The 24,577-nt window shown below is 47.0% G+C and overlaps 2 protein-coding genes and 1 long non-coding RNA gene across 51 annotated transcripts; 1 reads left to right on the forward strand and 2 right to left on the reverse strand.

Annotated features, from left to right (window-relative positions):
- Positions 1–164: 164 nt before the first annotated feature.
- LOC127928811 (melanoma-associated antigen C1-like) lies at positions 165–5,233 on the reverse strand. Of its 48 annotated transcripts, XM_052516208.1 has the most exons (9): positions 5,094–5,233; positions 4,901–4,996; positions 3,088–3,231; positions 2,750–2,845; positions 2,508–2,555; positions 2,268–2,411; positions 1,695–1,838; positions 1,071–1,214; positions 434–490 (listed from the first exon to the last, which is right to left on the reverse strand). In XM_052516208.1, exons 1-9 carry the CDS (start codon positions 5,203–5,205, stop codon positions 483–485), a joined length of 936 nt encoding a protein of 311 aa, XP_052372168.1. In that variant the 5' UTR covers positions 5,206–5,233; the 3' UTR covers positions 434–482. The 48 variants fall into 48 exon arrangements, 1 of the variants encoding a protein (XP_052372168.1); XR_008132291.1 differs by lacking the exons at positions 1,071–1,214; positions 2,508–2,555; positions 2,750–2,845; positions 5,094–5,233 and adding an exon at positions 684–827 and having other exon boundaries at positions 167–634; positions 2,268–2,507; positions 3,040–3,183; positions 4,901–5,087; XR_008132284.1 differs by lacking the exons at positions 1,071–1,214; positions 2,508–2,555; positions 2,750–2,845; positions 3,088–3,231; positions 5,094–5,233 and adding exons at positions 684–827; positions 4,444–4,587 and having other exon boundaries at positions 168–634; positions 2,268–2,507; positions 4,901–5,087.
- A 9,564-nt stretch (positions 5,234–14,797) lies between these two features.
- Positions 14,798–18,160, forward strand: LOC127928815 (uncharacterized). Of its 2 annotated transcripts, XR_008132338.1 has the most exons (9): positions 14,798–16,235; positions 16,468–16,563; positions 16,692–16,851; positions 17,061–17,156; positions 17,314–17,377; positions 17,570–17,633; positions 17,757–17,884; positions 17,949–17,980; positions 18,013–18,160. It is a non-coding gene; the product is annotated as an uncharacterized LOC127928815 (long non-coding RNA). The 2 variants fall into 2 exon arrangements; XR_008132339.1 differs by lacking the exons at positions 17,314–17,377; positions 17,757–17,884 and having other exon boundaries at positions 17,949–18,015.
- Positions 18,161–18,652: 492 nt separating this feature from the next.
- On the reverse strand, positions 18,653–21,756 carry LOC118382291 (muscarinic acetylcholine receptor M3-like). Its single transcript, XM_035769121.2, has 4 exons — positions 21,572–21,756; positions 21,153–21,303; positions 20,784–20,853; positions 18,653–20,212 (listed from the first exon to the last, which is right to left on the reverse strand). The coding sequence occupies exons 1-4, from the start codon at positions 21,724–21,726 to the stop codon at positions 18,681–18,683; spliced, it is 1,908 nt and encodes a 635-aa protein (XP_035625014.2). The 5' UTR covers positions 21,727–21,756; the 3' UTR covers positions 18,653–18,680.
- Positions 21,757–24,577: the final 2,821 nt, after the last annotated feature.

Below are 24,577 nucleotides of genomic sequence, written 5' to 3' on the forward strand. Positions count from 1 at the left end.
TTACCGAATATACACTGACTTGACAAAACATTAAGAACACCTGATCTTTCCATGACATAGACTGACCAGGTGAAAGCTATGCTCCCTGGTCTATACTTTATACCTGCTAGTACTTACCGAATATACACTGACTTGACAAAACATTAAGAACACCTGATCTTTCCATGACATAGACTGACCAGGTGAAAGCTATGCTTCCTGGTCTATACTATATTAAGTTTCCCCAGCCAATTTGACACAACTGTGGGAAGCATTGGAGTCAACATGGACCAGCATCCCTGTGGAACGCTTTCAACACCTTGTAGAGTCAACATGGACCAGCATCCCTGTGGAACGCTTTCAACACCTTGTAGAGTCAACATGGGCCAGCATCCCTGTGGAACGCTTTCAACACCTTGTAGAGTCAACATGGACCAGCATCCCTGTGGAACGCTTTCGACACCTTGTAGAGTCAACATGGACCAGCATCCCTGTGGAACGCTTTAGACACCTTGTGGAGTCAACATGGACCAGCATCCCTGTGGAACGCTTTCGACACCTTGTAGAGTCAACATGGACCAGCATCCCTGTGGAACGCTTTCAACACCTCGTAGAGTCAACATGGGCCAGCATCCCTGTGGAACGCTTTCGACACCTTGTAGAGTCAACATGGGCCAGCATCCCCTGTGGAACTCTTTCAACACCTTGTAGAGTCAACATGGGCCAGCATCCCTGTGGAACGCTTTCAACACCTTGTAGAGTCAACATGGGCCAGCATCCCTGTGGAACTCTTTCAACACCTTGTAGAGTCAACATGGGCCAGCATCCCTGTGGAACGCTTTCAACACCTTGTAGAGTCAACATGGACCAGCATCCCTGTGGAACGCTTTCAACACCTTGTAGAGTCAACATGGACCAGCATCCCTGTGGAACGCTTTCCAACACCTTGTAGAGTCAACATGGGCCAGCATCCCTGTGGAACGCTTTCAACACCTTATAGAGTCAACATGGGGCCAGCATCCCCTGTGGAACGCTTTCAACACCTTGTAGAGTCAACATGGACCAGCATCCCTGTGGAACGCTTTCAACACCTTGTAGAGTCAACATGGACCAGCATCCCTGTGGAACGCTTTCAACACCTTGTAGAGTCAACATGGACCAGCATCCCTGTGGAACGCTTTCAACACCTTGTAGAGTCAACATGGGCCAGCATCCCTGTGGAACGCTTTCAACACCTTGTAGAGTCAACATGGACCAGCATCCCCTGTGGAACGCCAGACACCTTGTAGAGTCAACATGGACCAGCATCCCTGTGGAACGCTTTCAGACACCTTGTAGAGTCAACATGGACCAGCATCCCTGTGGAACGCTTTCAACACCTTGTAGAGACAACATGGGCCAGCATCCCTGTGGGAACGCTTTCAACACCTTGTAGAGTCAACATGGACCAGCATCCCTGTGGAACGCTTTCAACACCTTGTAGAGTCAACATGGGCCAGCATCCCTGTGGAACAGCTTTCAACACCTTGTAGAGTCAACATGGACCAGCATCCCTGTGGAACGCTTTCAACACCTTGTAGAGTCAACATGGGCCAGCATCCCTGTGGAACGCTTTCAGACACCTTGTAGAGTCAACATGGGCCAGCATCCCTGTGGAACGCTTTCGACACCAGAGTCAACATGGGCCAGCATCCCTGTGGAACGCTTTCAGACACCTTGTAGAGTCAACATGGGCCAGCATCCCTGTGGAACGCTTTCAACACCTTGTAGAGTCAACATGGGCCAGCATCCCTGTGGAACGCTTTCAACACCTTGTAGAGTCAACATGGACCAGCATCCCTGTGGAACGCTTTCGACACCTTGTAGAGTCAACATGGACCAGCATCCCTGTGGAACGCTTTAGACACCTTGTAGAGTCAACATGGACCAGCATCCCTGTGGAACGCTTTTAGACACCTTGTGGAGTCAACATGGACCAGCATCCCTGTGGAACGCTTTAGACACCTTGTGGAGTCAACATGGACCAGCATCCCTGTGGGAACGCCGACACCTTGTAGAGTCAACATGGACCAGCATCCCTGTGGAACGCTTTCGACACCTTGTGGAGTCAACATGGACCAGCATCCCTGTGGAACGCTTTCGACACCTTGTAGAGTCAACATGGACCAGCATCCCTGTGGAACGCCGACACCTTGTGGAGTCAACATGGACCAGCATCCCTGTGGAACGCTTTCGACACCTTGTAGAGTCAACATGGACCAGCATCCCTGTGGGAACGCTTTCGACACCTTGTAGAGTCAACATGGACCAGCATCCCTGTGGAACGCTTTCGACACCTTGTAGAGTCAACATGGACCAGCATCCCTGTGGAACGCTTTCGACACCTTGTAGAGTCAACATGGACCAGCATCCCTGTGGAACGCTTTCGACACCTTGTAGAGTCAACATGGACCAGCATCCCTGTGGAACGCTTTAGACACCTTGTAGAGTCAACATGGACCAGCATCCCTGTGGAACGCTTTAGACACCTTGTAGAGTCAACATGGACCAGCATCCCTGTGGAACGCTTTCGACACCTTGTAGAGTCAACATGGACCAGCATCCCTGTGGAACGCTTTCAACACCTTGTAGAGTCAACATGGGCCAGCATCCCTGTGGGAACGCTTTCGACACCTTGTAGAGTCATCATGGACCAGCATCCCTGTGGAACTCTTTCAACACCTTGTAGAGTCAACATGGGCCAGCATCCCTGTGGAACGCTTTTCAACACCTTGTAGAGTCAACATGGGCCAGCATCCCTGTGGAACGCTTTCAACACCTTGTAGAGTCAACATGGGCCAGCATCCCTGTGGAACGCTTTCAACACCTTGTAGAGTCAACATGGACCAGCATCCCTGTGGAACGCTTTCAACACCTTGTAGAGTCAACATGGACCAGCATCCCTGTGGAATGCTTTCAACACCTTGTAGAGTCAACATGGGCCAGCATCCCTGTGGAACGCTTTCAACACCTTATAGAGTCAACATGGGGCCAGCATCCCCTGTGGAACGCTTTCAACACCTTGTAGAGTCAACATGGACCAGCATCCCTGTGGAACGCTTTCAACACCTTGTAGAGTCAACATGGACCAGCATCCCTGTGGAACGCTTTCAACACCTTGTAGAGTCAACATGGGCCAGCATCCCTGTGGAACGCTTTCAACACCTTGTAGAGTCAACATGGGCCAGCATCCCTGTGGAACGCTTTCAACACCTTGTAGAGTCAACATGGGCCAGCATCCCCTGTGGAACACTTTAGACACCTTGTAGAGTCAACATGGACCAGCATCCCTGTGGAACGCTTTCAGACACCTTGTAGAGTCAACATGGACCAGCATCCCTGTGGAACGCTTTAGACACCTTGTAGAGTCAACATGGACCAGCATCCCTGTGGAACGCTTTCAACACCTTGTAGAGTCAACATGGACCAGCATCCTGTGGGAACGCTTTCAACACCTTGTAGAGTCAACATGGGCCAGCATCCCTGTGGAACGCTTTCAGACACCTTGTAGAGTCAACATGGACCAGCATCCCTGTGGAACGCTTTCAACACCTTGTAGAGTCAACATGGGCCAGCATCCCTGTGGAACGCTTTCAGACACCTTGTAGAGTCAACATGGACCAGCATCCCTGTGGAACGCTTTCGACACCTTGTAGAGTCAACATGGGCCAGCATCCCTGTGGAACGCTTTCAGACACCTTGTAGAGTCAACATGGGCCAGCATCCCTGTGGAACGCTTTCAACACCTCGTAGAGTCAACATGGGCCAGCATCCCTGTGGAACGCTTTCAGACACCTTGTAGAGTCAACATGGACCAGCATCCCTGTGGAACGCTTTCGACACCTTGTAGAGTCAACATGGACCAGCATCCCTGTGGAACGCTTTCAACACCTTGTAGAGTCAACATGGACCAGCATCCCTGTGGAACGCTTTCAACACCTTGTAGAGTCAACATGGACCAGCATCCCCTGTGGAACGCTTTCAGACACATTGCAGAGTCAACATGGGCCAGCATCCCTGTGGAACGCTTTCAACACCTTGTAGAGTCAACATGGACCAGCATCCCTGTGGAACGCTTTCAACACATTGTAGAGTCAACATGGACCAGCATCCCCTGTGGAACGCTTTCAGACACATTGTAGAGTCAACATGGGCCAGCATCCCTGTGGAAATCTTTAGACACCTTGTAGAGTCAACATGGACCAGCATCCCTGTGGGAACGCTTTCAACACCTTGTAGAGTCAACATGGGCCAGCATCCCTGTGGAACGCTTTCAACACCTTGTAGAGTCAACATGGACCAGCATCCCTGTGGAACGCTTTACAACACCTTGTAGAGTCAACATGGACCAGCATCCCTGTGGAACGCTTTCGACACCTTGTAGAGTCAACATGGACCAGCATCCCTGTGGAACGCTTTCAACACCTTGTAGAGTCAACATGGACCAGCATCCCTGTGGAACGCTTTCAACACCTTGTAGAGTCAACATGGACCAGCATCCCTGTGGAACGCTTTAGACACCTTGTAGAGTCAACATGGACCAGCATCCCTGTGGAACGCTTTCAACACCTTGTAGAGTCAACATGGACCAGCATCCCTGTGGAACGCTTTAGACACCTTGTAGAGTCAACATGGGCCAGCATCCCTGTGGAACGCTTTCAACACCTTGTAGAGTCAACATGGACCAGCATCCCTGTGGAACGCTTTAGACACCTTGTAGAGTCAACATGGACCAGCATCCCTGTGGAACGCTTTCAACACCTTGTAGAGTCAACATGGACCAGCATCCCTGTGGAACGCTTTCAGACACATTGTAGAGTCAACATGGACCAGCATCCCTGGTCAACATGGGCCAGCATCCCTGTGGAACGCTTTCAGACACCTTGTAGAGTCAACATGGACCAGCATCCCTGTGGAACGCTTTCTACACCTTGTAGAGTCAACATGGGCCAGCATCCCTGTGGAACGCTTTCAACACCTTGTAGAGTCAACATGGGGCCAGCATCCCTGTGGAACGCTTTCAACACCTTGTAGAGTCAACATGGACCAGCATCCCTGTGGAACGCTTTAGACACCTTGTAGAGTCAACATGGACCAGCATCCCTGTGGAACGCTTTCAACACCTTGTAGAGTCAACATGGACCAGCATCCCTGTGGAACGCTTTCAACACCTTGTAGAGTCAACATGGACCAGCATCCCTGGAGTCAACATGGGCCAGCATCCCCTGTGGAACGCCTTGTAGAGTCCATGACCAGACGAATCGAGGCTGTTCTGAAGGAAGGTGTTCCTAATGTTTGTGTGTGTGTGTGTGTAACAGGGTTATATTGGTGATTCCCCTTGCCACTTTATTGTTAAGCCAATGGGTGTTTGGTTTGAGTTTTGTGTTGCCTTCACCTCCTCAGCATGGCATCTTATTGGCTGGTAGCTCCCTTACGAGGAGCATCTTATTGGCTGGTAGCTCCCTTACGAGGGGGGATGTTCCAGTTAGAATCGTCCCAGTGAACAAGCACCAAACCAGAGGTAAGTTGTTGGTTGCAAAGCACCGTACATCAAAAGTGATTTTTATACTCCCAAGTGATGATTTAAATGTACAATTTATATCAATTTGTTTGTAAATGTTATTTCGGACATCACACAGAAGATGCAGAGGTTTTTGGTGCATATTTGTTTTGCATTTAGTTGTAGAGAATTCCAGCTAATACTAGTTAGCATCTTAATGTGTCTGGTGGGGGGTTCATATGTTTTGTACAGTGCGTGAGTGGTGGGGGGTTCATATGTTTTGTACAGTGCGTGAGTGGTGGGGGGTTCATATGTTTTGTACAGTGCGTGAGTGGTGGGGGGTTCATATGTTTTGTACAGTGCGTGAGTGGTGGGGGTTCATATGTTTTGTACAGTGCGTGAGTGGTGGGGGGTTCATATGTTTTGTACAGTGCGTGAGTGGTGGGGGTTCATATGTTTTGTACAGTGCGTTGGAGTGGTGGGGGTTCATATGTTTTGTACAGTGCGTGAGTGGTGGGGGGGTTCATATGTTTTGTACAGTGCGTGAGTGGTGGGGGTTCATATGTTTTGTACAGTGCGTGAGTGGTGGGGGTTCATATGTTTTGTACAGTGCGTGAGTGGTGGGGGGTTCATATGTTTTGTACAGTGCGTGAGTGGTGGGGGGTTCATATGTTTTGTACAGTGCGTGAGTGGTGGGGGTTCATATGTTTTGTACAGTGGGGGCGTGAGTGGTGGGGGGTTCATATGTTTTGTACAGTGCGTGAGTGGTGGGGGTTCATATGTTTTGTACAGTGCGTGAGTGGTGGGGGTTCATATGTTTTGTACAGTGCGTGAGTGGTGGGGGGTTCATATGTTTTGTACAGTAAAATAAAGTGGTGGGGGTTCATATGTTTTGTACAGTGCGTGAGTGGTGGGGGGTTCAAATATGTTTTGTACAGTGTGTCCAGTGGTGGGGGTTCATATGTTTTGACAAGTGATTATGAGTGGTGGGGGTTCATATGTTTTGTACAGTGCAAAAGTGGTGGGGGTTCATATGTTTTGTACAGTGATCTGATGAGTGGTGAACAACCAAACATCATATGTTTTGTACAGTGCGTGAGTGGTGGGGGGTTCATATGTTTTGTACAGTGCAGAGTTGGATGGTGAGACGGGCAATTTTGTGCCGTTCCTAACAGAATAAATCTACATGACTGGTGCTACATGTTGGAGTTCGTGTTGATGACTGATTGTACACAACGCAAGAAGAGTACTGTTACACGCGTGTGTGTGTGTGTGCGTGTGTGTGTGTGCGCGTGCGTGTGCGTGTGCGTGTGCGTGCGTGTGCGTGTGTGTGTGTGTGTGTGCGTGTGCGTGCGTGTGCGTGTACGTGTGTGTACGTGTGTGTGTGTGTAACAACAATCTGTGACCGGACACTGAAACACAGTAAGAAACTTTATTCCCCTATAAAAATGACATGTTTATAAAAATTAAAATAAAAAAAAATCCTTCAAATGATTTGTCATTAGAACGAGTGTTCTTCAGAAGTGCTTTACCTGGGAACAAAACAAATACAAACTCATCATCACATTCTCATAGCTGAACACGCCATTTGTGTCCATCAAGGTGGAAGTGACTAACAAACATCTCGTATAAAATATGACAAGCATAAGATTATATGGCTCAGTAACATAAGTCAATCCTGGTCATTATAAAACATTTAAATAACACAAAAAACGTGGATTTATAAAACACTTAGAAAATGACTTCTATTGATCTGATCACATATGTTGAACAACCAAACATCTAAATGAATCTGTCCATAATTCCACACATGGTGTGATAAAACCAAACATCTTGTATAATACTTGTGTCAAAAAGGTGTATTTGAAAACTAGAACACACCTTAATTAAAACGTCTTGGGGAAAAATAAAATCCAACATTGTGTGTCCTGGTCAACTCATTGTGTGTCCTGGTCAACTCATTGTGTATCCTGGTCAACTCATTGTGTGTCCTGGTCAACTCATTGTGTGTCCTGGTCAACTCATTGTGTGTCCTGGTCAACTCATTGTGTGTCCTGGTCAACTCATTGTGTGTCCTGGTCAACTCATTGTGTGTCCTGGTCAACTCATTGTGTGTCCTGGTCAACTCATTGTGTGTCCTGGTCAACTCATTGTGTGTCCTGGTCAACTCATTGTGTGTCCTGGTCAACTCATTGTGTGTCCTGGTCAACTCATTGTGTGTCCTGGTCAACTCATTGTGTGTCCTCATTGTGTGTCCTGGTCAACTCATTGTGTGTCCTGGTCAACTCATTGTGTGTCCTGGTCAACTCATTGTGTGTCCTGGTCAACTCATTGTGTGTCCTGGTCAACTCATTGTGTGTCCTGGTCAACTCATTGTGTGTCCTCCTGGTCCTGGTCAACTCATTGTGTGTCCTGGTCAACTCATTGTGTGTCCTGGTCAACTCATTGTGTGTCCTGGTCAACTCATTGTGTGTCCTGGTCAACTCATTGTGTGTCCTGGTCAACTCATTGTGTGTCCTGGTCAACTCATTGTGTGTCCTGGTCAACTCATTGTGTGTCCTGGTCAACTCATCGTGTGTCCTGGTCAACTCATTGTGTGTCCTGGTCAACTCATTGTGTGTCCTGGTCAACTCATTGTGTGTCCTGGTCAACTCATTGTGTGTCCTGGTCAACTCATTGTGTGTCCTGGTCAACTCATCGTGTGTCCTGGTCAACTCATTGTGTGTCCTGGTCAACTCATTGTGTGTCCTGGTCAACTCATTGTGTGTCCTGGTCAACTCATTGTGTGTCCTGGTCAACTCATTGTGTGTCCTGGTCAACTCATTGTGTGTCCTGGTCAACTCATTGTGTGTCCTGGTCAACTCATTGTGTGTCCTGGTCAACTCATTGTGTGTCCTGGTCAACTCATTGTGTGTCCTGGTCAACTCATTGTGTGTCCTGGTCAACTCATGTGTGTGTCCTGGTCAACTCATTGTGTGTCCTGGTCAACTCATTGTGTGTCCTGGTCAACTCATTGTGTGTCCTGGTCAACTCATTGTGTGTCCTGGTCAACTCATTGTGTGTCCTGGTCAACTCATTGTGTGTCCTGGTCAACTCATTGTGTGTCCTGGTCAACTCATTGTGTGTCCTGGTCAACTCATTGTGTGTCCTGGTCAACTCATTGTGTGTCCTGGTCAACTCATTGTGTGTCCTGGTCAACTCATTGTGTGTCCTGGTCAACTCATTGTGTGTCCTGGTCAACTCATTGTGTGTCCTGGTCAACTCATTGTGTGTCCTGGTCAACTCATTGTGTGTCCTGGTCAACTCATTGTGTGTCCTGGTCAACTCATTGTGTGTCCTGTCAACTCATTGTGTGTCCTCTCATTGTGTGTCCTGGTCAACTCATTGTGTGTCCTGGTCAACTCATTGTGTGTCCTGGTCAACTCATTGTGTGTCCTGGTCAACTCATTGTGTGTCCTGGTCAACTCATTGTGTGTCCTGGTCAACTCATTGTGTGTCCTGGTCAACTCATTGTGTGTCCTGGTCAACTCATTGTGTGTCCTGGTCAACTCTCATTGTGTGTCCTGGTCAACTCATTGTGTGTCCTGGTCAACTCATTGTGTGTCCTGGTCAACTCATTGTGTGTCCTGGTCAACTCATTGTGTGTCCTGGTCAACTCATTGTGTGTCCTGGTCAACTCATTGTGTGTCCTGGTCAACTCATTGTGTGTCCTGGTCAACTCATTGTGTGTCCTGTCCTGGTCAACTCATTGTGTGTCCTGGTCAACTCATTGTGTGTCCTGGTCAACTCATTGTGTGTCCTCAACTCATTGTGTGTCCTGGTCAACTCATTGTGTGTCCTGGTCAACTCATTGTGTGTCCTGGTCAACTCATTGTGTGTCCTGGTCAACTCATTGTGTGTCCTGGTCAACTCATTGTGTGTCCTGGTCAACTCATTGTGTGTCCTGGTCAACTCATTGTGTGTCCTGGTCAACTCATTGTGTGTCCTGGTCAACTCATGTGTGTCCTGGTCAACTCATTGTGTGTCCTGGTCAACTCATGTGTGTCCTGGTCAACTCATTGTGTGTCCTGGTCAACTCATTGTGTGTCCTGGTCAACTCATTGTGTGTCCTGGTCAACTCATTGTGTGTCCTGGTCAACTCATTGTGTGTCCTGGTCAACTCATTGTGTGTCCTGGTCAACTCATTGTGTGTCCTGGTCAACTCATCCTGTCAACTCATTGTGTCCTGGTCAACTCATTGTGTGTCCTGGTCAACTCATTGTGTGTCCTGGTCAACTCATTGTGTGTCCTGGTCAACTCATTGTGTGTCCTGGTCAACTCATTGTGTGTCCTGGTCAACTCATTGTGTGTCCTGGTCAACTCATTGTGTGTCCTGGTCAACTCATTGTGTGTCCTGGTCAACTCATTGTGTGTCCTGGTCAACTCATTGTGTCCTGGTCAACTCATTGTGTGTCCTGGTCAACTCATTGTGTGTCCTGGTCAACTCATTGTGTGTCCTGGTCAACTCATTGTGTGTCCTGGTCAACTCATTGTGTGTCCTGGTCAACTCATCGTGTGTCCTGGTCAACTCATTGTGTGTCCTGGTCAACTCATTGTGTGTCCTGGTCAACTCATTGTGTGTCCTGGTCAACTCATCGTGTGTCCTGGTCAACTCATCAACTCATCGTGTGTCCTGGTCAACTCATCGTGTGTCCTGGTCAACTCATTGTGTGTCCTGGTCAACTCATTGTGTGTCCTGGTCAACTCATTGTGTGTCCTGGTCAACTCATGTGTGTCCTGGTCAACTCATTGTGTGTCCTGGTCAACTCATTGTGTGTCCTGGTCAACTCATTGTGTGTCCTGGTCAACTCATTGTGTGTCCTGGTCAACTCATTGTGTGTCCTGGTCAACTCATTGTGTGTCCTGGTCAACTCATTGTGTGTCCTGGTCACTCATTGTGTGTCCTGGTCACTCATGTGTGTCCTGGTCAACTCATTGTGTGTCCTGGTCAACTCATTGTGTGTCCTGGTCAACTCATCGTGTGTCCTGGTCAACTCATTGTGTGTCCTGGTCAACTCATCGTGTGTCCTGGTCAACTCATCGTGTGTCCTGGTCAACTCATCGTGTGTCCTGGTCAACTCATTGTGTGTCCTGGTCAACTCATTGTGTCCTGTCCTGGTCAACTCATCGTGTGTCCTGGTCAACTCATCGTGTGTCCTGGTCAACTCATTGTGTCCTGGTCAACTCATTGTGTGTCCTGGTCAACTCATTGTGTGTCCTGGTCAACTCATTGTGTGTCCTGGTCAACTCATTGTGTGTCCTGGTCAACTCATTGTGTGTCCTGGTCAACTCATTGTGTGTCCTGGTCAACTCATTGTGTGTCCTGGTCAACTCATCGTGTGTCCTGGTCAACTCATTGTGTGTCCTGGTCAACTCATTGTGTGTCCTGGTCAACTCATTGTGTGTCCTGGTCAACTCATTGTGTGTCCTGGTCAACTCATTGTGTGTCCTGGTCAACTCATTGTGTGTCCTGGTCAACTCATTGTGTGTCCTGGTCAACTCATTGTGTGTCCTGGTCAACTCATTGTGTGTCCTGGTCAACTCATTGTGTGTCCTGGTCAACTCATTGTGTGTCCTGGTCAACTCATTGTGTGTCCTGGTCAACTCATTGTGTGTCCTGGTCAACTCATTGTGTGTCCTGGTCAACTCATCGTGTGTCCTGGTCAACTCATCGTGTGTCCTGGTCAACTCATTGTGTGTCCTGGTCAACTCATCGTGTGTCCTGGTCAACTCATGTGTCCTGGTTGTGTGTCCTCATCATTGTGTCCTGGTCAACTCATTGTGTGTCCTGGTCAACTCATTGTGTGTCCTGGTCAACTCATTGTGTGTCCTGGTCAACTCATTGTGTGTCCTGGTCAACTCATCGTGTGTCCTGGTCAACTCATTGTGTGTCCTGGTCAACTCATTGTGTGTCCTGGTCAACTCATTGTGTGTCCTGGTCAACTCATTGTGTGTCCTGGTCAACTCATTGTGTGTCCTGGTCAACTCATTGTGTGTCCTGGTCAACTCATTGTGTGTCCTGGTCAACTCATTGTGTGTCCTGGTCAACTCATTGTGTGTCCTGGTCAACTCATTGTGTGTCCTGGTCAACTCATTGTGTGTCCTGGTCAACTCATTGTGTGTCCTGGTCAACTCATTGTGTGTCCTGGTCAACTCATTGTGTGTCCTGGTCAACTCATTGTGTGTCCTGGTCAACTCATTGTGTGTCCTGGTCAACTCATTGTGTGTCCTGGTCAACTCATTGTGTGTCCTGGTCAACTCATTGTGTGTCCTGGTCAACTCATTGTGTGTCCTGGTCAACTCATTGTGTGTCCTGGTCAACTCATTGTGTGTCCTGGTCAACTCATTGTGTGTCCTGGTCAACTCATTGTGTGTCCTGGTCAACTCATTGTGTGTCCTGGTCAACTCATTGTGTGTCCTGGTCAACTCATTGTGTGTCCTGGTCAACTCATTGTGTGTCCTGGTCAACTCATTGTGTCCTGGTTGTCCTGGTGTGTCCTGGTCAACTCATTGTGTGTCCTGGTCAACTCATTGTGTGTCCTGGTCAACTCATTGTGTGTCCTGGTCAACTCATCGTGTGTCCTGGTCAACTCATCGTGTGTCCTGGTCAACTCATTGTGTGTCCTGGTCAACTCATTGTGTGTCCTGGTCAACTCATTGTGTGTCCTGGTCAACTCATTGTGTGTCCTGGTCAACTCATTGTGTGTCCTGGTCAACTCATGTCCTGTGTGTCCTGGTCAACTCATTGTGTGTCCTGGTCAACTCATTGTGTGTCCTGGTCAACTCATTGTGTCCTGGTCCTGTGTGTCCTGGTCAACTCATTGTGTGTCCTGGTCAACTCATTGTGTGTCCTGGTCAACTCATTGTGTGTCCTGGTCAACTCATTGTGTGTCCTGGTCAACTCATTGTGTGTCCTGGTCAACTCATTGTGTGTCCTGGTCAACTCATTGTGTGTCCTGGTCAACTCATTGTGTGTCCTGGTCAACTCATTGTGTGTCCTGGTCAACTCATTGTGTCCTGGTCAACTCTGGTCAACTCATTGTGTGTCCTGGTCAACTCATTGTGTGTCCTGGTCAACTCATTGTGTGTCCTGGTCAACTCATTGTGTGTCCTGGTCAACTCATTGTGTGTCCTGGTCAACTCATTGTGTGTCCTGGTCAACTCATTGTGTGTCCTGGTCAACTCATTGTGTGTCCTGGTCAACTCATTGTGTGTCCTGGTCAACTCATGTGTGTCCTGGTCAACTCATCGTGTGTCCTGGTCAACTCATTGTGTGTCCTGGTCAACTCATGTGTGTCCTGGTCAACTCATTGTGTGTCCTGGTCAACTCATTGTGTGTCCTGGTCAACTCATTGTGTGTCCTGGTCAACTCATTGTGTCCTGGTCAACTCATTGTGGTCCTGGTCAACTCATTGTGTGTCCTGGTCAACTCATTGTGTGTCCTCATTGTGTGTCCTGGTCAACTCATTGTGTGTCCTGGTCAACTCATTGTGTGTCCTGGTCAACTCATTGTGTGTCCTGGTCAACTCATTGTGTGTCCTGGTCAACTCATTGTGTGTCCTGGTCAACTCATTGTGTGTCCTGGTCAACTCATTGTGTGTCCTGGTCAACTCATTGTGTGTCCTGGTCAACTCATTGTGTGTCCTGGTCAACTCATTGTGTGTCCTGGTCAACTCATTGTGTGTCCTGGTCAACTCATCGTGTGTCCTGGTCAACTCATTGTGTGTCCTGGTCAACTCATTGTGTGTCCTGGTCAACTCATTGTGTGTCCTGGTCAACTCATTGTGTGTCCTGGTCAACTCATTGTGTATCCTGGTCAACTCATCGTGTATCCTGGTCAACTCATCCATGGAGGTCATCATGTCAACAAAACTGTCCTCCCGAAACACCCGGCACCACATCAACGAAGAGACAACAAACTGCACCATGTTATTAAGTGGTTGCCTGGATACCGGTCTGTCGGTTGCCCGGATACCGGTCTGTACCGAGTCTTATCATTCCACTCCTTCACACTCTGTGTCATGCCAGATATATAGACGCGGAGTACAGGCTGTGGAATGGTAGCACAAAAACAGCTCTGGATTTCTGGCTAATTTAAGGACGACATCAGTTACTCCTTAAATAATACGGTACCACTTCAAGTACAATACCCAGCCGATACACAGATAGACATCTGGACACGCTGAGTTTGAGCCAACCAACCGTTCAGTACCACGTCATACTACATTTATACCACTAGGTGGTGCTGTTGGATTACTGACATTCTCCACCTGGAAACAGTCGGAAAGGAAAAACACCTCAGTGCTCGACTTGGACTGAAATAGGTGCCTGAAATATTCATTTAGAGTGCTGGTACTGTTTGTGGAAATCTGAAATACTTTTGAGCTAATAGTCTATAAGAGGAACTCAAGCATAATAACATTTGAGGTGCAGATCCTCGGTGAGCTCCTTCCTACCAAAGTCAACCACAGACAACACATCTCAGCTCAGATCGACTTGTTTCATAGCTAGTAACCATTATAGTCGTAGACACATTCATCTTATTCATGGTATATGACTTGTATGGAAAAACTCATCAGAAAGACCTGTGGATATCCATTTTTTTTTGTCAATATGTCTCAATGGTAAAACACATTTAATAACATACATTTGACTTTATTGCAATTTATGTTGTCCCTCGTCGTTTACACGTGAACATCTTGGACCGGGGACACATTCTTTTATAGAAAATATATAACAAGCATTTTATATAAACATAGAACTGCATCATACTCTACATAAACATCAATTTAAAGGATCCACACAGTCACAATGTAAATATCAACCTCATAATCACACAGTTATTTTAGATCATATAAGCAGCCCGGTGCTTTACAACAAGAGATGCAAAATTACAGCACCTTTCCCCCACAATTCCCAGGTTTTCCACAAATCCCAATTGGAGGATTCCAGCATTCCTTCCTGTTTCCAGGTCTCTTCCTACCAGGATTTGTTTTGTTTTTTGGAGGGAAAAAAACGGAGAATTCTTAGAAAGTGACCTGTGTTTTTGCAACCCCCTTTTGTCAAACAACACTGTCTCACTTTGAGCAACGATTACAACCACCACAATGGTCACCGACACGTTGTTTAAATCATCACCGACGACCACACAGAATATTAAACACAATTAAACCCCTACAACTCATCCAGAACGCCGCAGCCCGTCTGGTGTTCAACCTTCCCAAGTTCTCTCACGTCACCCCGCTCCTCCGCTCTCTCCACTGGCTTCCAGTTGAAGCTCGCATCTGCTACAAGACCATGGTGCTTGCCTACGGAGCTGTGAGGGGAACGGCACCTCAGTACCTCCAGGCTCTGATCAGGCCCTACACCCAAACAAGGGCACTGCGTTCATCCACCTCTGGCCTGCTCGCCTCCCTACCACTGAGGAAGTACAGTTCCCGCTCAGCCCAGTCAAAACTGTTCGCTGCTCTGGCCCCCCAATGGTGGAACAAACTCCCTCACGACGCCAGGACAGCGGAGTCAATCACCACCTTCCGGAGACACCTGAAACCCCACCTCTTTAAGGAATACCTAGGATAGGATAAGTAATCCTTCTCACCCCCCCCCCCTTTAAGATTTAGATGCACTATTGTAAAGTGACTATTCTACTGGATGTCATAAGGTGAATGCACCAATTTGTAAGTCGCTCTGGATAAGAGCGTCTGCTAAATGACTTAAATGTAATGTAATTAAATAACATGGGATGAAAAAGGTTACGGGCTCAGGAAGTAGTTCACTACTCACCAGAACTCATTGGGTGGAATCAAAAATAGTAGAGTAGCAAAGCCACTCACAGACACTTGGAAAGTACTGCAGATTTACATGAAAGTACTGGAGATTTACATGAAAGTACTGCAAATGTACATGAAAGTACTGCAAATGTACATGAAAGTACTGCAGCTTTACATGAAAGTACTGCAAATGTACATGAAAGTACTGCAGATTTACATTAAAGTACTGCAAATGTACATGAAAGTACAGCAAATGTACATGAAAGTACTGCAGCTTTACATGAAAGTACTGCAGCTTAACAAAGTACTGCATCTTTACATTGAAGTACTGCACATTTGCAAAGTACTGCAGCTTTACAAAGTACTGCACCTTTACAAAGTACTGCAACTTTACAAAGTACTGCAGCTTTACAAAGTACTGCCACCTTTACAAAGTACTGCACCTTTACAAAGTACCGCAACTTTACAAAGTACTGCAACTTTATAAAGTACTGCAGCTTTACAAAGTACTGCAACTTTATAAAGTACTGCAGCTTTACAAAGTACTGCACCTTTACAAAGTACTGCAGCTTTACAAAGTACTGCAGCTTTACAAAGTACTGCAACTTTACATGTCCACTGATTCACCTAATTGCATCTATCTGCCAATTGGAAAGGCAACCGTGTTCTGTAGGATTGTTGAAGGTCTGTAACCGTGTTCTGTAGGATTGTTGAAGGTCTGTAACCGTGTTCTGTAGGATTGTTGAAGGTCTGTAACCGTGTTCTGTAGGATTGTTGAAGGTCTGTAACCGTGTTCTGTAGGATTGTTGAAGGTCTGTAACCGTGTTCTGTAGGATTGATGAAGGTCTGTAACCGTGTTCTGTAGGATTGATGAAGGTCTGTAACCGTGTTCTGTCTGATTGATGAAGGTCTGTAACCGTGTTCTGTAGGATTGATGATCTGTAATGATTGATGGTCTGTAACCGTGTTCTGTATGATTGATGAAGGTCTGTAACCGTGTTCTGTAGGATTGTCTGTAACCGTGTTCTGTGATTGATGAAGGTCTGTAACCGTGTTGTGATTGATGAAGGTCTGTAACCGTGTTCTGTGATTTTGTCTGAAGGTCTGTAACCTGTGTTCTGTCCTGTCTGATTGATGAAGGTCTGTAACCGTGTCCTGTCTGATTGATGAAGGTCTGTAACCGTGTTCTGTCTGATTGTTGAAGGTCTGTAACCGTGTTCTGTCTGATTGATGAAGGTCTGTAACCGTGTTCTGTAGGATTGATGAAGGTCTGTAACCGTGTTCTGTAGGATTGTTGAAGGTCTGTAACCGTGTTCTGTAGGATTGTTGATGTTCTGTAACCGTGTTCTGTATGATTGTTGAAGGTCTGTAACCGTGTTCTGTAGGATTGATGAAGGTCTGTAACCGTGTCCTGTGTGATTGATGAAGGTCTGTAACCGTGTCCTGTGTGATTGTTGAAGGTCTGTAACCGTGTTCTGTAGGATTGATGAAGGTCTGTAACCGTGTTCTGTAGGATTGATGAAGGTCTGTAACCGTGTTCTGTGTGATTGATGAAGGTCTGTAACCGTGTTCTGTATGATTGATGAAGGTCTGTAATGATTGATGAAGGTCTGTAACCGTGTGAAGGTCTCTGTGTGATTGATGAAGGTCTGTAATTGATTGATGAAGGTCTGTAACCGTGTTCTGTAGGATTGTTGAAGGTCTGTAACCGTGTTCTGTAGGATTGTATGAAGGTCTGTAACCGTGTTCTGTCTGATTGATGAAGGTCTGTAACCGTGTTCTGTAGGATTGTTGAAGGTCTGTAACCGTGTTCTGTAGGATTGTTGAAGGTCTGTAACCGTGTTCTGTAGGATTGTTGAAGGTCTGTAACTGTGTCCTGTGTGATTGTAGGTCTGTAACAGTGTCCTGTGTGATTGATGAAGGTCTGTAACCGTGTCCTGTGTGATTGATGAAGGTCTGTAACCGTGTCCTGTAGGATTGATGAAGGTCTGTAACCGTGTCCTGTGTGATTGATGAAGGTCTGTAACCGTGTTCTGTAGGATTGATGAAGGTCTGTAACCGTGTTCTGTAGGACTGATGAAGGTCTGTAACCGTGTCCTGTGTGATTGATGAAGGTCTGTAACCGTGTCCTGTGGGATTGATGAAGGTCTGTAACCGTGTTCTGTAGGATTGATGAAGGTCTGTAACCGTGTCCTGTGTGATTGTTGAAGGTCTGTAACCGTGTCCTGTGTGATTGATGAAGGTCTGTAACCGTGTCCTGTGTGATTGATGAAGGTCTGTAACCGTGTTCTGTAGGATTGATGAAGGTCTGTAACCGTGTCCTGTGTGATTGATGAAGGTCTGTAACCGTGTTCTGTAGGATTGATGAAGGTCTGTAACCCTGTGTGATTGATGAAGGTCTGTAACCGTGTCCTGTGTGATTGATGAAGGTCTGTAACCGTGTCCTGTGTGATTGTTGAAGGTCTGTAACCGTGTCCTGTGTGATTGATGAAGGTCTGTAACCGTGTCCTGTGTGATTGATGAAGGTCTGTAACCGTGTCCTGTGTGACTGATGAAGGTCTGTAACCGTGTCCTGTGTGATTGTTGAAGGTCTGTAACCGTGTCCTGTGTGATTGTTGAAGGTCTGTAACCGTGTCCTGTGTGACTGATGAAGGTCTGTAACCGTGTCCTGTGTGATTGATGAAGGTCTGTAACCGTGTCCTGTGTGACTGATGAAGGTCTGTAACTGTATAGCAACAGTTCAGTTAAAACCAGTCTTGGAAACACCAACAGATATTGCCATACATTTGACAGCCCTTTTACATGTCCCCAATATTCCATTGGGTTGGAGGCCCTAAACATCAAATCAAATCTCCCCTTCCCTCCGTGTATAAATATCCCTGGTCATCTGTGTGCTTCTCATCACATGCAACATATATGATCTGAAACATAGAAGGACAAAGCTGTAAAACGATATTCTAAATATAAACCATCAAGATGGTGAATATCATTGCCGTTAAATATGAGGGATTCAGCATGAAGTGTCCTGTGGGTTTTTTTCAGACAGTTTTTAATGATTTTACTATGTCAATATGTCTTTGTTGTCAATGTTTTGGCGCCAAACTGGTGTCCGTTGTGGGGGAAAAAGTAAATAGTTGAAAGAGATGCAGAGTTAATTGAAAATAAATGTGTATTTTATTTGTCGTGTTACTATTTGTCTTTGTATTATTATATTATTATGTGATCTCTTCATCGTTGAGAAAGGCTCGTAAGTACAGTCCATCTCCCTGGCCAACTGTCCTGTTAGTATAAATCATCCCAGAGAGGCCCGACAGAGCCCTATACAGCTGACCCAGGGCCCCGGTAGATGACACCTACAAGGGCTCCTTCTTGCGGAAGGCGACCGTCTGCCTCTGCTGGAACTGAGGCCTGTTGCGTTTGTTGATGTCCTGCCAACGGCAGAGCAGAATCATCTTGAAGGTGTTCCTGAAGGTGAGGTTGCACATGGCGTAACACATGGGGTTGATGGTACTGTTGACGTAACACAGCCAATAGCCCAGAGCCCACAGAGCCTCAGGGATGCAGCCAGTGCAGAAGGTGTTGACCAACACCATAATGTTATAGGGAGTCCAGGTTATGATGAAAGCCAACAGGATGGCACTGAGAGTCTGGGCGGCCTTCTTCTCTTTCTTCTCCTTGACTACACTCTGCTTCTTACGCTTGGTGATCTGGGTCTTGGCTTTGGAGGCGAAGCGCTTGGCCATGGCTGCATCCTTCAAGGAGATGGGGGCCGAGGAGGGGGACTTGGAGGTGGACGACACATCCCCTGTTTGGTGGCTCTTGGTGGAGGTCTGGATGGAAGACGAGGAAGTGACGGGGGTTTTAGAGAAGGAGCGTTGGTGGTAGCTGTTGTCTTCCTTGTCTTTCTCCCTTCTGGTATTAGAGGATGTCTTCTTGTCCTTATTATCGCACCCTTGTGGCCGGAGAGGGTCCTTCGTAGCATCCTGGTCCTCAGGAGATGTCAGCTGGGGGTCATTGTTAGGGTTGTTACCAGGGGCGGAGTTTATCCCCGGCAGGTTGACCACGATGGAATAGATAGCTCGGCTTGACTCCGTCGCCACCTCCTCGTCCTCAGAGTCTGATTGGTCCATGGAGGCCCCACCCCCATCGTTGTTGTTCCAGCTATCGGAGCTGCTGTGTTCCGGCTCTCCTCCCACTGTGATTGTCTTCTTCTTGGACCACCTACTCCGCGGCCAGAACCGGAAGCGCCCTCTGGTCTTCTTGGCTCCAGAGTCTTTCTGACCGGCCTGGTTAAGCTCGTAACTGCTGCAGCTCCTGGAGCTTCCTGTTTTGGGCACCATGGGAGCCTCCTCTTCCTGGGCCTCCTCCTTCTTTTCCTCCTCATCCTTCTGGCTACCCCCCTGGCCCGCCTTGTTCCCTGCCCCCGACCCCCTCAACCCCGCCAGGTCCTTCTGCCTGTTCTCTGTCTCTCTGTAGATCCTCCAGTAGAGAACCGTCATGATGGTGACCGGCAGGTAGAAGGCAGCGATGGCCGTGCAGAATGTGATAATAGGCTCTGAGAGAAACTGGATAAAGCATTCTCCACGAGGCACAGTGCGCTCCCCTACGATATACTGCCAGAAGAGTATAGCCGGGGCCCACAGGACGAAGGACACGGACCAGGCCATGCTGATCATAGTCAGAGCTCTCTTGGTGGTCCTCTTGGCCCGGTAAGTCAGAGGTCGAGTTATGGAGAAGTAGCGGTCAAAGCTGATCACCAGCAGGTTCATGACGGAGGCATTGCTCGCCACGTAGTCGATAGCCAACCACAGGTCGCACGCCCAGTTCCCTAAAGCCCATTGGTCCATGATAATGTAGGTAGTGTAGAGGTTCATGGAAAGAGTTCCTAGAATTAGAACACTGTATTTTAGTTTCACTCTGATATTACAGTAGTTGACTATAAATATTACACATTTGATATTACAGTAGTTGACTAATACATATTACACATTTGATATTACAGTAGTTGACTATAAATATTACACATTTGATATTACAGTAATTGACTATAAATATTACACATTTGATATTACAGTAACTGACTATAAATATTACACATTTGATATTACAGTAATTAACTATAAATATTACACATTTGATATTACAGTAACTGACTAATACATATTACACATTTGATATTACAGTAATTGACTAATACATGTTACACATTTGATATTACAGTAATTGACTAATCCATATTACACATTTGATATTACAGTAATTGACTAATACATGTTACACATTTGATATTACAGTAATTGACTAATCCATATTACACATTTGATATTACAGTAATTGACTAATACATGTTACACATTTGTGAGGCACTGTAGGAAATCATAGTCCAATACATTATCAATATCAGCTGAGATACATGACATCATCTCTACACGTCTGAAAACAGTAAGTTAAAATACCGATGATGAGGTCAGCGAAGGCCAGACTGAGGAGATAGTAGTTATTCACCGTCTTCAGCTGCTTGTTCACCTGGAAGAGAAATGATTTCATTGTGATTAAAGTGCCACAGTGAAACACCAATTAACTAGACGTATGATGTCGAACGCTGTTAAAAAAAAACAATGTTGTGGACCATTTCGGTAAGAGTTTTGAGGCACGGACGCCCCCTTTGCAATAATTACGGCCTGCGATACACGTGCCATCAAGCTACCTCGCGCTACAGAGACAGGAGATAGAATGGCCCGCAGGGCGTGAGCCGGGCTCGGCCTTCTTAAACAGTTACAGAAAGTCATAATACAATGTAATGTTAGTCTCGGACTACAATCTACCTTGAAGGAGATGAGCACCAGGATGTTTCCTACGACGGTGACCAGAGACAGAGACCCGGTGAGGAACACGATCAGGATGACCTGCCAGATGGTGTGACCTCCCAGAGGGTCATAGGTCACCGTGGGGTCAAGGAGGGAGGCGTTGGACAGGCTGGTAGAAGAAGAACAAGATGATTTTACATTGTAACACTGAACCTGAAATGTATTTCTCCAAACAAACAGACGGAGAGGTAGGAATGGCACAGTGCAACGCCCCTAGAGCAGTTTAGAGGTTAAGTCCCTTGCTCAAGGGCACAACAGGCAGGATATGGTATCTAGGGTAATGAATTCCAGAAAACCCAATCCAGTTTCCGGCTCACTCCCTGCAAATTCCCTTCAGAGAGTTAACTCTGGGATTCGGTTAACCCTCTAACCTATACCTGGTCAGGTTGGTAATGGAGTCGTTGTCCAGCACAAGGCCCAGGCCCAGGATGGCGTTGTCTGCGTAGACCCTCAACCCCGGGGAGCTGTTGTTCAGGTACATACTGGGGTCTACAGAGGGGGAAGAGCTGGACGAGTTCAGGTTCAAGGTCATAGTGCTGCCGTCCTGAGGGCATATTCTGGAGACACCTGGGAGAGAAAAGACCATTTGTTTTATATATACTCTGAGTGTACAAGACATTAAGGAACACCTGCTCTTTCCATATGGCGTAGACTGAACAGGTGAATTAGGGTGAAACATATGTTCCCTTATTGATGTCGCTTACTAAAATCCACTTCAATCAGTGTAGATGACGAGGAGGAGACGGGTTAAAGAAGGATTTTTAAGCATTGAGACAATTGATTTAAGTGCCTTTGAACGGGATATGGTAGTAGGTGGAACACGCACCGGTTTGAGTGTGTCAAGAACTGCAACACTACAGGGTTTTTCATGCTCAACAGTTTCCTGTGTGTATCAAGAATGGTCCACCACCCAAAGGACATCCAGACAACTTGACACAACTGTGGGAAGCTATCGGAGTCAACATGGGCCAGGATCACTGTGGAACGCTTTCAACACCTTGTAGTGCTTACAAGCAAAAACTAAAGCAGGAAGTGCCAGTGACTCGCCTTAAAACCGAAGTGGTCAGATGATGCGAATGCTACGCAAACCAACAGTTTTGCACAGACTAAAATATGTTCCGGGATTCATCCAATGGCATTGAAGAGTATATTACTTCAGTCAACGGCTTCATCAATAAGTGAATCAACAACCTAATCCCCACAATGAAAATGTAATTACATATCCCAACCAGAAGCCATCGATTACAGGCAACATTCACACTGAGCTAAAGGCTTGAGCTGCTGCTTTCAAGGTGCGGGACTCCAACCCGGACGCTTATGAGAAATTCCGCTATGCCCTCTGATGAACCATCAAACAAGCAAAGCGCCAATACAGAACTGAGATTGAATCGTGTACACCGGCTCTGATGCTCGTCGGCTTAAAAACTATTACAGATTACAAAGGGAAGCACAGCCGCGAGCTGCCCAGTGACACGAACCTATCAGACAAGCTAAACCACTTCTATGCTCACTTCGAGGCAAGCAACACTGAGGCATGCATGAGAGCGCAAGCTGTTCCAGATGACTGTGTGCTAACGCTCTCCGTAGCTGACGTGAGTAAGACCTTTAAACAGGTCAAAATTCACAAGGCCGCCAGGCAAGACGGATCACCGGGACGTGTGCTCCGAGCATGTACTGACCAACTGGCAGGCATCTTCACTGACATTTTCAACATGTCCCTGATTGAGTCTGTAATACCAACATTTTTCAAGCAGACCATCATAGTCCCTGTGCCGAAAGAACACTAAGGCAACCTGCCTAAATGACTACAGACCCGTAGCACTCAAGTCTGTAGCCATGAAGTGCATTGAAAGGCTGGTAATGGCTCACATCAACACCATTATCCCAGAAACCCTAGACCCACTCCAATATGCATACTGCCCAAACAGATCCACAGATGATGCAATCTCTATTGCACTCCACACTGACCTTTCCCACCTGGACAAAAGGAACACCTATGTGAGAATACTATTCATTGACTACAGCTCAGTGTTCAACACCATAGTGCCCTCAAAGCTCATCACTAAGCTAAGGACCCTGGGACAAAACACCTCCCTCTGCAACTGGATGCTGGACTTCCTGACGAGCCGCTCCCAGGTAGTGAGGGTAGATAACAACACATCTGACACGCTGATCATCAACACTGGAGCCCCTCAGGGGTGCGTGCTCAGACCCCTCCTGTACTCCCTGTTCACCCACGACTGCATGGCCAGGCACGACTCCAACACCATTAAGTTTGCAGACGACACAACAGTGGTTGGCCTGATCTCCGACAACGACGAGGAGGTCAGCGACCTGGCCAGGTGGTGCCAGAATAACAACCTATCCCTCAACATAATCAAGACAACCTTTCCCTCATCGTGATCAAGACTAAAGAGATGATTTTGGACTACAGGAAAAGGAGGACAGAGCACATCCCCATTCTCATCGATGAGGCTGTAGTGGAGCAGGTTGAGAGCTTCAAGTTCCCTGGTATCCACATCATCAACAAACTAGAATGGTCCAAACACACCAAGACAGTCATGAAGAGGGAACGACAAAACCTATTCCCCCTCAGGAGACTGAAAAGATTTGGCATGGGTCCTCAGATCCTACAAAAGGTTCTACAGCTGCACTATCGAGAGATTCCTGACTGGTTGCATCACTGCCTGGTACTGCAAGTCCTCGGCTTCCGACCGCAAGGCACTACAGAGGGTTGTGCATAAGGCCACTTACATCACTGTGGCCAAGCTGCCTGTCATCCAGGACCTCTACACCAGGTGGTGTCAGAGGAAGCCCCTAAGAATTGTCAAAGACCCCAGCCACCCCAGTCATAGACTGTTCTCTCTGCTATCGCATGGCAAGTCTAGGACCAAAAGGCTTCTCAACAGCTTTTCCCCACAAGCCATAAGACTCCTGAACAGGTAATAAAATGGCTACCCGGACTAGTTTCTGGGCTATCTGCATTGTGTCCCACCTCCCGCCAACCCCTCTTTTACGCTGCTGCTACTCTCTGTTTCTCATCTAGTAGTCACTTTAACGATACCTACATGTACATAGTACCTCAATTAGCCCGACTAACTTGTGCCCCCACACATTGCCTCTGTACTGGTAGTCACAATATTGTCTCATCGCTGCAACTCCCCAACGGGCTCGGGAGAGGCGAAGGTGGAGTATATAGCCTCGCTACTGTTATTTTCACGGTCGTTTTACAGTTAAAAAAACAAACATAATACCTATTTACATAATACCTATTTTTTTACTTAAGAATTGCTTAGGGGCTTGAAAGTAATCATTTCACTTTAAGATCTACACCTGTTGTATTCGGCGCTCGTGAAGAATATACTTTGATTTGATTTGGTTTT

Source organism: Oncorhynchus keta, unplaced genomic scaffold (assembly GCF_023373465.1).
Source record: "Oncorhynchus keta strain PuntledgeMale-10-30-2019 unplaced genomic scaffold, Oket_V2 Un_scaffold_4116_pilon_pilon, whole genome shotgun sequence".
In the NCBI taxonomy this organism is placed as follows: Eukaryota; Metazoa; Chordata; class Actinopteri; order Salmoniformes; family Salmonidae; genus Oncorhynchus; species Oncorhynchus keta.